This window comes from Arachis duranensis, chromosome 9 (assembly GCF_000817695.3).
Source record: "Arachis duranensis cultivar V14167 chromosome 9, aradu.V14167.gnm2.J7QH, whole genome shotgun sequence".
NCBI classification, from domain to species: domain Eukaryota; kingdom Viridiplantae; phylum Streptophyta; class Magnoliopsida; order Fabales; family Fabaceae; genus Arachis; species Arachis duranensis.
In genome coordinates this window covers 100,016,391-100,030,635 of record NC_029780.3, presented here as the reverse complement: position 1 = coordinate 100,030,635, position 14,245 = coordinate 100,016,391, and the positions used below count along the sequence as shown (strand labels likewise).

The following is a 14,245-nucleotide window of genomic DNA, read 5'->3' as shown; positions in this document are numbered from 1 at the left end:
GCTCTTGGGGGTTGTGTGGTTGTTCCAACGTTAGTGACAATGTTGAGTGTCACTAACGTTGTCGACAACTCTCCATCTCTTACGTTAGCCCCCATGTTAAGCAAGTTAACGTGGCTCTTTGCACCTTAGGCCAACGTTAGTGACAATGTTGAGTGTCACTAACGTTGGCTTCTCTTCCCCCTTTAACGTTAGAGGCCACGTTAACTAGGTTAACGTGGCTTCTAACGTGGCCATTTGTGAGCAATTGCCAACATTAGTGACAATGTTAAGTGTCACTAATGTTGGCTCAATTTCTCTTCTCCACGTTAGAGTTCACGTTAACTTAGTTAACATGACTCTTTAACGTGGGCATTGATGGCTTTTGAGAGTGTTTCTGGCAATTACTTTTCTCCTTAACTTTGCAAGTTACCTCCCATTCCTTACTTCCTTTGGTCCTGAAATCAAGCAATAGAGTGCATCAAAGTTCTAGTCCACGTCATGGGTAATGCAATATACAATTTTGTCATTAAAATCATGCAAAATCCTCATGAAATAATGTAAAATGCACAATGTATGCTTGAATCAAGGTCTGAGTGAATATTTGCCCAAAACTAACTTATTTCCTAAGAAAATGCATGAAATTACCTAAAAACAGTAAAGAAAAGGTCAGTGAAACTGGCCAAAATGCCCTGGCATCAAACGCGTGCCTCAAAATCGACGTAAAAAAGGTGTATGGCCGAAAGTTGAGCTAGAATTGGGCTGGACTCGTACTAGAAGCACAAGCCCTACCACGCGTACGCGTGCCCCACGCGTCCGCGCCATTTTCAAATTTAGGCCATCCACGCGATCGCGTCAACCACGCGACCGCGTCACCCAAAGTTTTGGCAAATTAAGTTTTTCACCAGAGAGTTGCGCGGCCGCGAGGCTGCACTCGCGCTGAAGGCACGAATCACTTCACGCGAACGCGTGACCCACGCGTTTGCGTCACTTCATCAAAGCGCTATCCACGCGACCGCGTGCCCCACGCGCTTGCGTCGCTTGCGCCGCACAGCTTATCCAAATCGGCCAAATATCTTATCTTTTCTTCCCCAAATCTAAATCTTTTCTTTCCCTTCTTATTTCTTTCTTTCTCCTTTCTTACTTTCTTTTTCTTTTCCATTGGTGTTAAAATTCTCTTTTTCAACTATTGCATCTTTTCTTGAATTATTCTGGTGCTTCATGACTTGTTTTATTCTGATTGGGTATTATTCATATGTCAATGCTAATTTTTATAATACTGATATTCCTTTTTGCATTGATATGCACTTACTCTATCTTGCATTACCCACACTTTCTTTCCCATTGTTGCAACTTTTTGCACTATTAATATGCCATGTACTTTTGTTATTTTCTCACTTGCATGTTGTAGCTACCATGTAATTGAGACCTTTATTATTTGGCATTAACACCCATATTTTTATGTTCTTATCTTTATTTCTGGGCTACTTTTTCTTTTTTTTACTCTTCTTTCAGGTTGGCCACCAAGAGGGAAAAAGACGAGTTTCTAACTAGAACTGTGAACAAGTTTACCGCACAATCTTTGGAGAAAAGCATCAGTTGGAGCAACTCGTCCACCTGCACATCTCAGCATGCACCGAGAACAGTGCAATCTTTAAGTGTGGGGAGGTCGATACCGATCTCCATGGGTTAGCTATTTTCTTCTTTTCAACACCATTGTTTCATTTATAGTTCATTATTGTATTTGCATGTTGCATTGCATGTTTGTTTGATTTTATGCATTTAGTCACTACTTGGTTGAAGTAATATTTTCTTTTTCAAAGAATTTTTATAGTATTTTACTAATTTAAATTATAAAAAAATTAAAATTTTCTATATGTTAAATTTGTTTGGAAGTTGTATTTAGAACATAGTTAAAAGCTAGAACACACAACCTGTGAGATTTGAGCTTATTTACATGGTTACATTATTTAACCATAAATATTTTATTCTTGTGTGTTTTCTTCTCTATAACTGCAATCTTTGCTTTGTTCCATTCTATATGTCCATTATTTAGTGTATTTACATACTTGTATATGATTGAGGCCATATTTGATTATTAACTCACTTATCCCAAATAAAGCCTACCCTTTTATGTCACCCTTGTTAGTCACCTTGAGCTTTTTACTTCCCTCTTGTTTTATAACCACATTACTAGCCTTAAGCAGAAAAACAAAATAAAAAATCCCAAGTTGAATCCTTGGTTAGCTTAAGATAGATATTGTGTATAATTTAAGTGTGGGGAATTTTATGGGAACATGAGATGATAAAAAAAGTAGAAAATTGAATTGAATACGTTATTTGAAAATTTGGAAAGCATGCTCATGTGAAATCAAAATAATTAAATTACCATGTGCATTGATAAAAAAAATAATTAAAAAAATAGAAAAAAATTATTAAGTAAATTAAATAAGGGGATACAAAAAAAATTTATTACCCTAAATGCAAAATAAAAGGAATCAATGCACATGGGACAAAATTCAAAAATAAGTTTGATACATGAGCATGTAATACAAAAGTGAAAAAATTTGGGTAGCTAGGTAAAGCATTTTAAATTGTATAAAATATGTATATGTTAGGTGAGATCTTAGACTAATCAAGGATTTACTTTGTTAGCTCACTTAGCCTTATACATATATCCTCACCTTTACCTTATCCCCATTACAACCTTGAAAAGACCTCATGATGTTTACATTAGTACATTAAATATTTGTTGATTGGTTAGATGAAGAACAAAGTTTTAGAAAGCATGATTAGAGAAGAATAGAGTGATTGACTCTAGACACTTGAGAGATTAGAGTGCATATACACTACCAGTGAGAGTTCAATGCTTGATTCTATGTTCCCTGCTTTCATTAGCTATCTTCTTACAAGTTTACTTGCTTTTTATTGTATAATTTGAATTAATAGAATTTAATTCATATTTGTCTTGAAGAACTTATTCACTTTTAACTAAGTAGGTAGAAACATTTTGCATGTAGTTGCATTCACATAGATAGGTTGCATTGCATACTCTCTATCATTCCTCTTCACTCCTTTATAGCTTCTCTTGAACTTAGCATGAGGACATGCTAATGTTTAAGTGTGGGGAGGTTGATAAATCACTATTTTATGGTTTATTTTGTGCTCAATTGAGTGATTTTTATCAACTCTTTACCCACTTATTCATACGATTTGCATGGTTTTACATTCTCCTTCCTGATTTTGTGCTATGATTGAAAACATACTTCTTTGGCTTTTATTTTCTTTTATTTAAATCCTCTCTTATTATCATTCAATGCCTTGATATGTGTGTTAAGTGATTTCAGAGATTACAGGGCAGGAATGACTTAGAGGATGGAAAGGAAGCATGCAAAAGTGGAAGGAATACAAGAAGTTGAAGAAATTGCTAAGCTGTCCAGCCTGACCTCTTCGCACTCAAATGGTCATAACTTGAGCTACAGAGATCCAAATGACGCGGTTCCAGTTGTGTTGGAAAGCTAACGTCCCGGGCTTCGATTTGATATATAATTTGCCATAGTGGTCGTACAGATAAGCAACGCGAACGCGCGCTCTACGCGGACGCATCGCATCTGCGAAAATCAGCGTGGCGATTTCATAACCAGCGAATTCTGGGATATTTCCGGCCCAGTTTCAAGCCTAGAAAACACAGATTAAAGGCTACAAAGTGGATGAATGAAAGGAGACGACTCATAATTCACTTTTCGTAATTTAGATGTAGTTTTAGAGAGAGAGAGAGAGATCCTCTCTCTTAAGATTTAGGATTAAGATTCCTTTTAAAGGATTTAGGATTTATTATTATTTCAACTTACAATTTTTCTAAGCTCCAGGTTCAATATTCCTTTATTTTGACTTCTCTTCTACTTTGAGATACTTTAATGCTTTTATTTGTATTTGACTTATGTTGTCCAATTGGCTTATGAACTTTTCCATGTTAGATTTGACTGCTTTTATTAATGCAATTGAGGTATTTTCAGATCTATGATTTATTTCTTTTATTTATAATATAAATAATTTAGATTTGTCTACCATTTGGCTCTGGTTGATTAGTTGGTGACTCTTGAGTTATCAAACTCATTGTTGACTGAAAATTGGAATTCTTCAAAAATTAATTCGAGTTCCACTAACTCTAGTCTTTCCCAAGGAAAGACTAGGACTGAGGAATTAAAATTAATTCATCCACTTAACTTACCTTCATAGTTAGAGGTTGACTTAGTGGGAGAAAAATCCAATTTGCATCACAATTGATAAGGATAACTGGGATAGGACTTCCAGTTCTCAAACCTTGCCAAGAGCTTTACTAGTTATTATTTTGACGACTTGTTATTTTACATTACTTGTTTAACCCTTTTGAAAACCCCAAAATATACCTTTACATAACCAATGATAAGAACATACCTCCCTGCAATTCCTTGAGAAGACGACCCGAGGTTTAAATACTTCGGTTATCAATTTTAAAGGGGTTTGTTACTTGTGACAACCAAAACATTTGTAAGAAAGGACTTTTGTTGGTTTAGAAGCTATACTTGCAATGAAAATTTATTCTAAATTCTAGACCACGCAAAAGTTCTCTCTTCAACGTGTTGGACAAATAAATTTTTAATAAATTTATTATGAGACAATTAAGTCTCAAAAAATATTATTATAAGATAAATTAATCTCTTTTTAAAATGATGAAGTGATTAATCTGTCTAACAAATAAAAATTTAGTGGGAATGAAATGTCCGATCTAAAATTTATTGAGTACTATTTTAAATATTTACTCTAGTTTTTATTTAAAAATGATTAGAAGTGATGATATACATGATCATATTTTCATAATATAAAGCAACAACTTTTACTCAAAATAAACTGAAGTCTTAGTTTGAACTTGTACTCTTTTTTAGTACTCTGTTAGGATTTTACCAGTGCTCTGCTAGGGTTTTATCAGTATTCTGTTTAGAGCTTTGATCTTTTCTCCACTTTTTTACTTTTCTATTTCTATCTTCTTCTTCTATCACAACAAATTGTACTCCTAGTTCTCGTTACTTTATAATCAACTTCTCCTCAATTAGCACTCTCAATCTAATATAAATTTTGGTGAAGAGAGGAACTCTAAAATTGATCCAGGTAGTGAGGAGGATGCGGAGAATATTGTGGTATTGAAAACGGAAGATTATTCTCATGGGTTGGAGGCTTGTATTAAGAGTCTCTTGAGGAGTCTCTTTGCAGATAAGGTATTTTCAATTGGCACAATTGACAATGTCGTAAGGGCGATATGGGGTAAACTGGAAGGATTCCGATCGATTGAGAGAGGTCCTAATCAATTCTAATTCTTCTTTGAGAATGATCTTGATGTTCTCAGAATTGAAAAAGGATCTCTTTGACTCTTTAAGGATTATATCTTGCATGTGAGAAGATAGGCTAAATCGGATGAACAGGACCAGAAAAGCATTACTTGTTTTCTAATCTGGATCCAATTCTGGGGTCTGTCTGAGCAGTTCAAAACTATTCAGGTTGAAAAAAGACTTGGAAAATAATTAGAGAGGTGATAGACATTGATTTTTTCTATGTTCGTGGAAGAGAATCTCGAATTCTCAAGACCAAAGTCTGGCTGGATGGTGATAAAAAGGTGAAAGACAGCATTCGTATGACTAAACTGAATTGTAAGGTGTTGGAAATTGGATTGCAATACAAGATAATTGGAATTTTCTGTACCTAATATGCTCATTTAGGACATGATTCCAAACACTGTTCTAAATTCATGGAGGATTCATCAGCGGACGCTATTAAACAGGATCGTATTGGCGAGTGGGTCAAAGCAGATCAAGTGGGCAAGAGAATCAAATGTGGAGGAACTGGTGATAACTCCAGCTTCAATAACTCAAACTCAAGCACTTTCCAACCAAGAAAAAAGCCAACCCCAAACTAGTTGATAGATAATTTTTCCAGCTTGAGTGTCAAAGGGACAAAAAACAACTCTATGGAGACATTTGGAGGTACAAAGAGGATGATAATTTTTTGGAAGTGGTTTGGTAGTCAATTGAGAAGACTAGTGAGGCATTAGTCCTGCAAAATATTACTAGTACTATAAACACTGATGGATCTTCCCCACAAAACTTACCTAATGAATAAATGACCAGCAGGGGTTTTGAGTGGAAACAACTTGCTAGACAAGGAACTGATTCAAGTAAGATGTTTGGAGGAATAAAAAGAAGAAACTAAGGGAATAAAAATGAAAATGAGGCTAAGAAGATCTGTATGGTTGATGATATGATTGCTGAAACTTGGGTGGAGGGTGCCATCCATTCAATGGCACCCGAAGAGATATAAAGCTCATTACGTGGAATTGTTGGGGTTAGGGAGACCCCTGACAATCCACAATCTCAAAGGGATGTCGCAATCCCACTCTCCCGAATAGTTTTTCTATGCAAAACTAAAAACCAATCTCGACAAGTGAAAATGAAGTTGAGGTCATGTGGTTTTACAAATTGGAAGATTATGGATCCAGTGGGTAGCGCCGGAGGCTTGGCACTAGCTTGGAGGGACAATGTGGTAGTGCAAATAATTGATAGTTCAGATTTTTTCATCATGGCTTTGGTGAAAGATACATCCGTTAATGTGGAATGGAATCTCGTTGGTGTTCATTTCAGCAACCATGAACAGATCCATTCAACACAATTTCTAGAGGTGTCAGCAATCTTATAGTAGTAACAAGGTAACTTATGTATTTTGGGAGACTTTAATGCTATTGTTGATCAAAGTAAAAAAAGTGACGGTAGTCTTAAATCATAGTTTTCTATAGCATATTTTAATTATTTTATTGATGATAATGCTTTACTTGACTTGGGAATGATTGGTAGACCTTTCACTTGGAGTAATAGGCGGAGAGCATGGGAATTGATTCAAGAACGACTGGATAGAATCTTAGTGGGAGAAATATCGCTGCAACTGTTTCCTAATCCAGCAGTTCTTAGATTGTCCGAGATCGGTTCAGACCATGCCCCTCTCCTTTTTTACACTAATTCCACAAACTGAACGTTCAAAAAGAAGATTTAAATTCCAGACCCGATGGTGTGAGGAGGATTCAGTCCAAATTTTAATTAGTGAGGTTTGGAACGTAGAAATTGAAGGCTCCCTCATGTTTCGACTAGCTCAAAAGCTTAAACTCGTTCGACATCGGCTGGTCATATGGCAGAGGAGTAGTCTTTCAAACTCTGAAAAACAGATTGATGAAATTACAGGGCAGCTAGAAGAAATGAGGGAATCAGGTTTAATGGGAGGTCTTGAAATCATGAAACTTGAGCAAAAATTAGAGAGGACCTACTTAAATGAAGAGCTCTATTGGAAGGATAAATCTAGAATTAAATGGATAAAAGAAAGAGATAAAAACACTAGCCTCTTCCATCAAAAATTTAAGGCTAGATCTAGGAGGAACAAGATTTGGAGACTCAAGACTGAGAATAGAGAGTGGGCTACTTCTAATGCAGCCATCGCAGGAGTGGTAGAGGAGTATTTCAAGGACATCTTTACTTCCACCAATCAGGCGGATCCTGGGCCTTTTTTCTTAGACTTTGAGCCTAAGGTTACAGCTAGTATGAACCGTATGTTACAACGTCCGGTCTCTTTTGAGGAAGTAATGAAAGCTACCTTTAGTGTACACCTGCAGAGTGATCCAGGGGAAGATGGGATAACAACTAAATTCTTCTAATTTTACAGGAATACTGTGGGCGAGGATGTATTCAAGGCAGTTAGAAGTTTCTTTCGAGGAGGGCGTATTTTAAGGAGTTTCAACCACACTAAAATCTGCCTAATTCCTAAGATTCCTGATGCTTGTGACATGTCCTAGGTACAACCCATTAGTTTATCCTCTGTATTCTACAAAATCATCTCTAAGATATCGATTCATAGATTACAAGGGTATATGAATAAACTTATTAGCCCTAATCAGAGCGCATTCCTAAAGGGGAGACTCATTTTAGATAATATCCTGATAGCACATGAGTGTATGCACTACCTCAAACAGAAAAAGAGAGATTTAGAGTATGAGATGGCCCTTAACCTTGACATGAGTAAAGCATATGACAGGGTTGAGTGGCAGTTTTTGTGGTTTATCATGAAGAAGATGTGATTTGATTCTATGTGGATAGGTTGGATTCATGAATTGGTAACGAAGATTTCTTACTCTGTGGTTGTGGAAGGCCAACCATACGGTTTTTTTAAACCAAATAGAGGCATCCATCAGGGTGACCCTCTATCTCCTTTCTTTTTCTTTTTTGTGCAGAAAGTCTCTCTTTCTTACTACACAAGCAAAACCGGCACATTCAAATGATCCAGATTACAAGAAGATGTCATAAGGTTAATCATTTATTTTTTACAGATGATTCTATATTATTCTGTAAGGCATCAGAAGACAATTGTGGGATGATCTTAGATTTATTAGGGGACTTTGAAAGCTTCAGTGGCCAAAAAGTTAACCTTAATAAATATGCAATCTTCTTCAACAATAACACTCCTCATGATATACGCACATCACTTACTATTACCATGAATATTTCACACATTAGAGTTCAAGACAAGTATTTGGGACTACCTTCTTTAGTAAATAAATCGAAAAAGACCACCTTTTTTGCTGTCAAAGAAAGGGTTCTCAAAAAGGTCCAAGGCTAGAAACGATGTCTTTTATATAATGGAGGAAGACAAGTATTACTAAGGGCGGTAGGAGAAGCAATCCCGATATATACCCTGTCTTGTTTTAGACTTCCGTATAATCTAATCAAGGAAATCCATGGCATTCTTAATTAATTCTGGTGGTGTCAACAAGCTACGGAACCTCGTATAGTTTGGATTAGTTGGGATAAAATGATAAGGGCTAAGAAAGAAGGAGGGCTTGGCTTTAAAGACCTACATACACAAAATTTGGCTCTCCTAGGTAAACAATGTTGGAGAATTGCCACTAATCCTGATTCTTTATTATCTAGAATCTTAAAAGGAAAATATTTCAAATATAATTCTAGGGAAAAAGACAAATAGGTCCCTGACTTTTCAAATTTTTGACAAATACATCCCTGACAAAATTTAAATACAAAAAAGTCCCTGACTTTAACAAACGGAGGACAATTTAGTCCTTCCGTCTATTTGCCTCTCATACACCTAACGGAACTGGCTGACGTGGCTGAAACGGTGTCCAGGTGTCCGTTACGGTGCCACGTTGGAAGGGGAAAAAAGTTCGAAGGACAAATAGGTCATTGAGAATTTTTTTTTCAAAATTAATAAACTCATTTCCTAAATTCTCTCATCTACCTCTCTCCATTTTTATATTTCTCTCTACTATTTTTACTCTATATATGATTATATTTTATATTAGTAATTTGACAAATCAAAATATGTCATTCGATATTTTTTTATAATTAAAATATTTTAAATGTAAAATTATACACATTAAATTATTTTAAATTTTAGATAACGAATGTTAAAATTAATTACTAATAAAAAATTAGACTTTTTCATATAAAAATAATAACTAAAAATCTTATTATTTAATTTTTTATCTGCAGATATCTTGGTCTTCTTAGTCAAAAACTTTTGTCAACTTACGACTTTTTTGTAAAAGTAGTTTGATTTTATAAATCTTTTGTGTCATGCATAATTTATACTGTTAGAACAAAGTGAACTATAATTTTAAAAAAATATTCTGGTAATGTTATTATGCATAAAAATACTAGTTCTAATATAATACACAAATGCACTAGTGCTAACTTAATACATGAATGATGCACAAATAAACTAATGCTAACTTGATGCATAAATGAACTGATGCTAACTAATGCCACTGGTATGATGAAAACTGAACTAATACAATTTAACAAATTCTAATATAATACACAAATGCACTAAAACTAAACTAATGGAATTTAAGAAAAAAAGTAGAAACATAACAAACCCAATTTCTACAATTTTAATACAAATAATTTAAATTGTAGAATAAAACAAGTTAACTAGATTTCAAAATACAAGCATAATTTTATCAGAAATTATTTTTAATATGGAAAGAAAATTGGTGTTTTGGTTGAATATTGACATTTGAATTGTATTACAGTATTGTGGAAATTATTCAACACGCCCCCACGTGTTAGCTAAGATGCTGCCACGTGTTCAACACGCCCCCCTACGTGTTGGTCAGAATGATGCCACGTGTTCACCACGCCCCCACGTGTTGCACCACGCCCCCCACGTGTTGACTTCCCACAAAAAAATCCACCCATCTATAATTATACCACATCCTCCCATTTTCAACAAAAACACCAATATTTTTTCCATACAAAAAAAAATTAGCCTAATTTTATAAACTAAATTCTCATAATAGAAGCATAATAGAAGTATAATGAAAAAAAAAAATTCTCAAGGATCTATTTGTCCTTCGAACTTTATTTGTAAAATGACGTCAAGGACTTATTTGTCCTTCGAACTTTTTTCCCCTTCCAACATGGCACCGTAACGAACACCTGTACACCGTTTCAGCCACGTCAGCCAGTTCCGTTAGGTGTATGAGAGGCAAATAGACGGAAGGACTAAATTGTCCTCCGTTTGTTAAAGTCAAGGACTTTTTTGTATTTAAATTTTGTCAAGGATGTATTTGTCAAAAATTTGAAAAGTCAGGGACCTATCTGTCTTTTTCCCATAATTCTATTCTAGATGCAGAGCTGGGGTCCTTACCTTCTTGGAGATGGAGGAGTATCCTTGCAGGTAGAAGTGTTGTTAAAAAGGGGTTAAATTGGAGAGTTAGTTCTGGAACAGCAATCTGAATCTTTAGCGATCCATGGCTCCCACCTCCGTATCCATTCACAGTACCAGCTCTTACAAGTCAGTCCCAAGCTAGACATTCAATCTTCTTAGTTCGTTATTTGTTCTCTGCACATAAGCAATGGAATCAGTCCTTAATTAATTCGATATTCTCTCAAGATGTTGCCCAGAGAATTCTATCTACAGTACCAGGAGAAGGGGAGGATGAAATTCAATGGACACTCAACAGATCCAAAATATATGATGTAGCTTCAGGATATAGAGTTGCTTACCTTTTCCACCATGTTTCTCTAGAATTTTGTCCAAATATCATGCAACAACCGAAAATTTGGAATTTTTTTTTGGAGTCTAACATCTCCACACAAAATTCAGGTATTCGGGTAGAAGTCCCTCCATGGAAAACTCCCCGTCATGCAGCTCATAAATCAGCAATTCCCAAGTACTTCACCAACTTGTTCCATTTGCAATGCTGAACCAGAATCCTTGTTACATTGCATTTTCAACTGTTCAGATGCTTCAGAAACTTGGACCAAGAGTCCAATAGCGCACCTGACCCCAAATCCGAACTGCATCTCCTTTTTCGATTGGTGGAGACTCCAAATTGTTGTCCCAGATTATCGATCTATGAGTAAGAACTCAGCCCATTTTGCTTTGATTATTGCCTGACATATATGGAAAGAAAGGTGTAGGAGGGTATTCGAATGCCAATCTATGAATCTTGAAAAACTTTTGGCAATTGCTACCAAACAAAATCAGAAACTTGTAAACTTACCTTCCCGCAACTTAATTCCAACTTTGCCTTCTTTTATTGTGCCTCGCTATCGCTAATGTTTAAGCGAATGATGGAAGAACCCACTTTCTTTTGCGTAGTCCTAAATTTTGGACAAAATACTTTTTTATTTAAAATAAAATAACCTACCATCTTTAAAAAATAAAAAAATAAAATCTTGTATCTTCTTGACGTCTAACAGTACATGTGAGAATGACACGAATGATACGTTTGAAGAAAACTATGTTATAACAAATAAGTTTGGTGAAAAAAAAATCCAACATAATGTTTAACTATTAGAGTTTGATTAACTCTTTTTAGGACTAAAACATTATTACTTTATTTCTCGAAGACTATTTTTTTGGTGTCCTCATTTGTGGAGAATAATATGCTAGAATACATATCTTAATGGCTATTGGCTAAAGTAGTGTTTTACCCAAAAATATATTTAACACCGTCTTATACTTAGTGCTCTATATAAATTACATCCAGAGTCAATAACAACAACCGCACATCCAAAACCTAAACATTACATAACTAATTAAGCTCCCTCTTCCACCACATATACATTCTGTAAGGGAAGTTGAGCGAAACATTATGGGATTTGTTTCTATTATGCAACTAAAATTAATTAGCTGCAACCCTTAATGTTTAAGGTTCCGAGTGATTCAACTTGATCCGAACAATGTAAAACCAAGGCAAATACATAAAAACAGAAACAATGCTAATTGCTAAACTGATGGTGCTTATGCTGCTTTGTAGATACATGAAAATTTTCACACTGAATTTCAATTTACTAAAAATATATAAAGAACAGGCTAAGCGAATCCCCCAACCTTAAGCTACAAAAATTAATGGAGATGAGTATCACATATTTAGTCACGCTTTTTTTGTTAGTATGAATGAGCATGTAACACTCCCTCCAAATTCCTTAAGGGTCCATTTTTCCTCCTTTGCTTAACAAAATATAGGAAGGTATGGTAGCACATCTTCACAGAACACAAGCAGTAGATACTCTTGGTGGTTGATAAACATGAATACTGGTCACACTACTCGTTGCCGTTTCCCAGAGTTTTGATCATCTTTATCAGCATTCTCATCACTACCGTGCATTATTTCGGAGGTGTCTTTGAAATCAAAAGTCCAACCAGCAAAATCGGCGTCTGAAAACAAAGTGGAAGGAGTTGATTTGTAGAATGCAAGAGGAACCTGCTTTACCCTCCGCGACATCTGCAATGAACAAAGTTGTCAGCTGAAGAAGGCAATGAATATGTACACATTTTGTTACTTCCTCGCTTATGGCATCATTGAAAAGAACAAGACGGAAGGTATTAATTACACCTCTGCTCCAATTATTGTTGCATATGAACCAGAACTAAAATCACCAACGTTAACCTCACTTGTTTTGGCCCTGACTGTCAAATCATTCTCAAGAGACAAAGCAAACCTGAATGCAGAAACAAAAGTATATAAGTTTATAGTAGCAAGTCAAAATTAATAAAGGAAGTAGTATAATAATGAAAAATAGAGTGAAGGGCAACATGTAAAACTACTAGTAAAGAGTTGAGATCAAAATACTTGCCGTGAAACAGGAGGACAGTAGTGCTGAAGAATAGTATCAACTTCCCAAAGAGAACTTCCTGCTCCAAAAGAGATAGCTTCATCAAATAAAACAATCCTAGAAGACTACAAGAAAAAACGGAGTAGCTCTGCCACCACAATATATTTGTCCATGTATATATGCATGCTTCCAGAATTTGTGTCCAAATTTAGAACAGTATGTGTATACCAAACTCAGAAAATATAGCTAATAGGATCATTATCCATGGACCAAATATAGAGATTGGACAATAAGATGAATGAAAAAGCAAGCTTACTCATAGCATTTGACTTCTTAGGGTTAGGTTCTCCGTAGTTGAAATGGTCAATGCCTAACTTTTGGCTGGCACTGACCTTTGCATCGTCCGAGTTTGCAGCAGTTGCTTCATCTGTTGCCTTATCCCCTTTTCCTTCATCAACTTGATCTTCCTGCTCATGCATAAGAAATTCAATGAAAGAATTACAAACTGCACCTGAATCAAAATGAGGCCAAAAGTCTATGATTTCAACATACTAACTTTGTTATCACTGCTCACTTCCCCCACCTCCCCTATTTTCATGTGGGATTTGGATTCTCTAAATTTTAAATTTCACTTTAGAGAGTAAAGTATGATCTATCACCATTTATTTCATAGGTGGAACCAATAGAAAGTATGAGAGAGAAAATATTCAATGGTGAGAGATCTTACTTTATTCTCTAAAGTAAAAATCTAAAATTTAGAGGATCCAAATTCTTTCATGTGATCTTTGATAACATCAATGATGATGGTGAAATTTTAAAAACAAGCTACTAAAGAAGTAGATATTAAAACAGAAGATATAGGAGATGGTATCTTTACCCGGTGCACCAAACAATTAATTGATGGATGTCTACGCAAAATATTGTGGATAAGAGCTGTAATGACCAATGCTCCTGAGGGAGGAATTGAAAGCAATAACCTACTCATTTTCTTAGCAAATGATGCAGCCAGGTAAGCTGGAAGAAGTGGTGACTTGAGGCAAGAATCCAGAAGCTGCAAAATGAAATTCAATGTTGTCACAACAGCAAGAATAGAATTTACATTTGATTCGGTTCAATAC

General features: G+C 35.4%; 1 protein-coding gene across 1 annotated transcript in view; it reads right to left on the bottom strand.

The window, feature by feature from the left end:
• Window positions 1-12,011: 12,011 nt before the first annotated feature.
• The window catches only part of LOC107466401 (protein NUCLEOLAR COMPLEX ASSOCIATED 4), a gene marked incomplete in the record, with an annotated part of 6,915 nt that continues 4,681 nt past the window's right edge, over window positions 12,012-14,245 (bottom strand). The window contains 5 exon segments of the mRNA XM_052254090.1: window positions 12,012-12,796; window positions 12,908-13,013; window positions 13,149-13,206; window positions 13,444-13,594; window positions 14,005-14,178. Of these exon segments, the coding sequence (XP_052110050.1) occupies window positions 12,611-12,796; window positions 12,908-13,013; window positions 13,149-13,206; window positions 13,444-13,594; window positions 14,005-14,178 (675 nt within the window).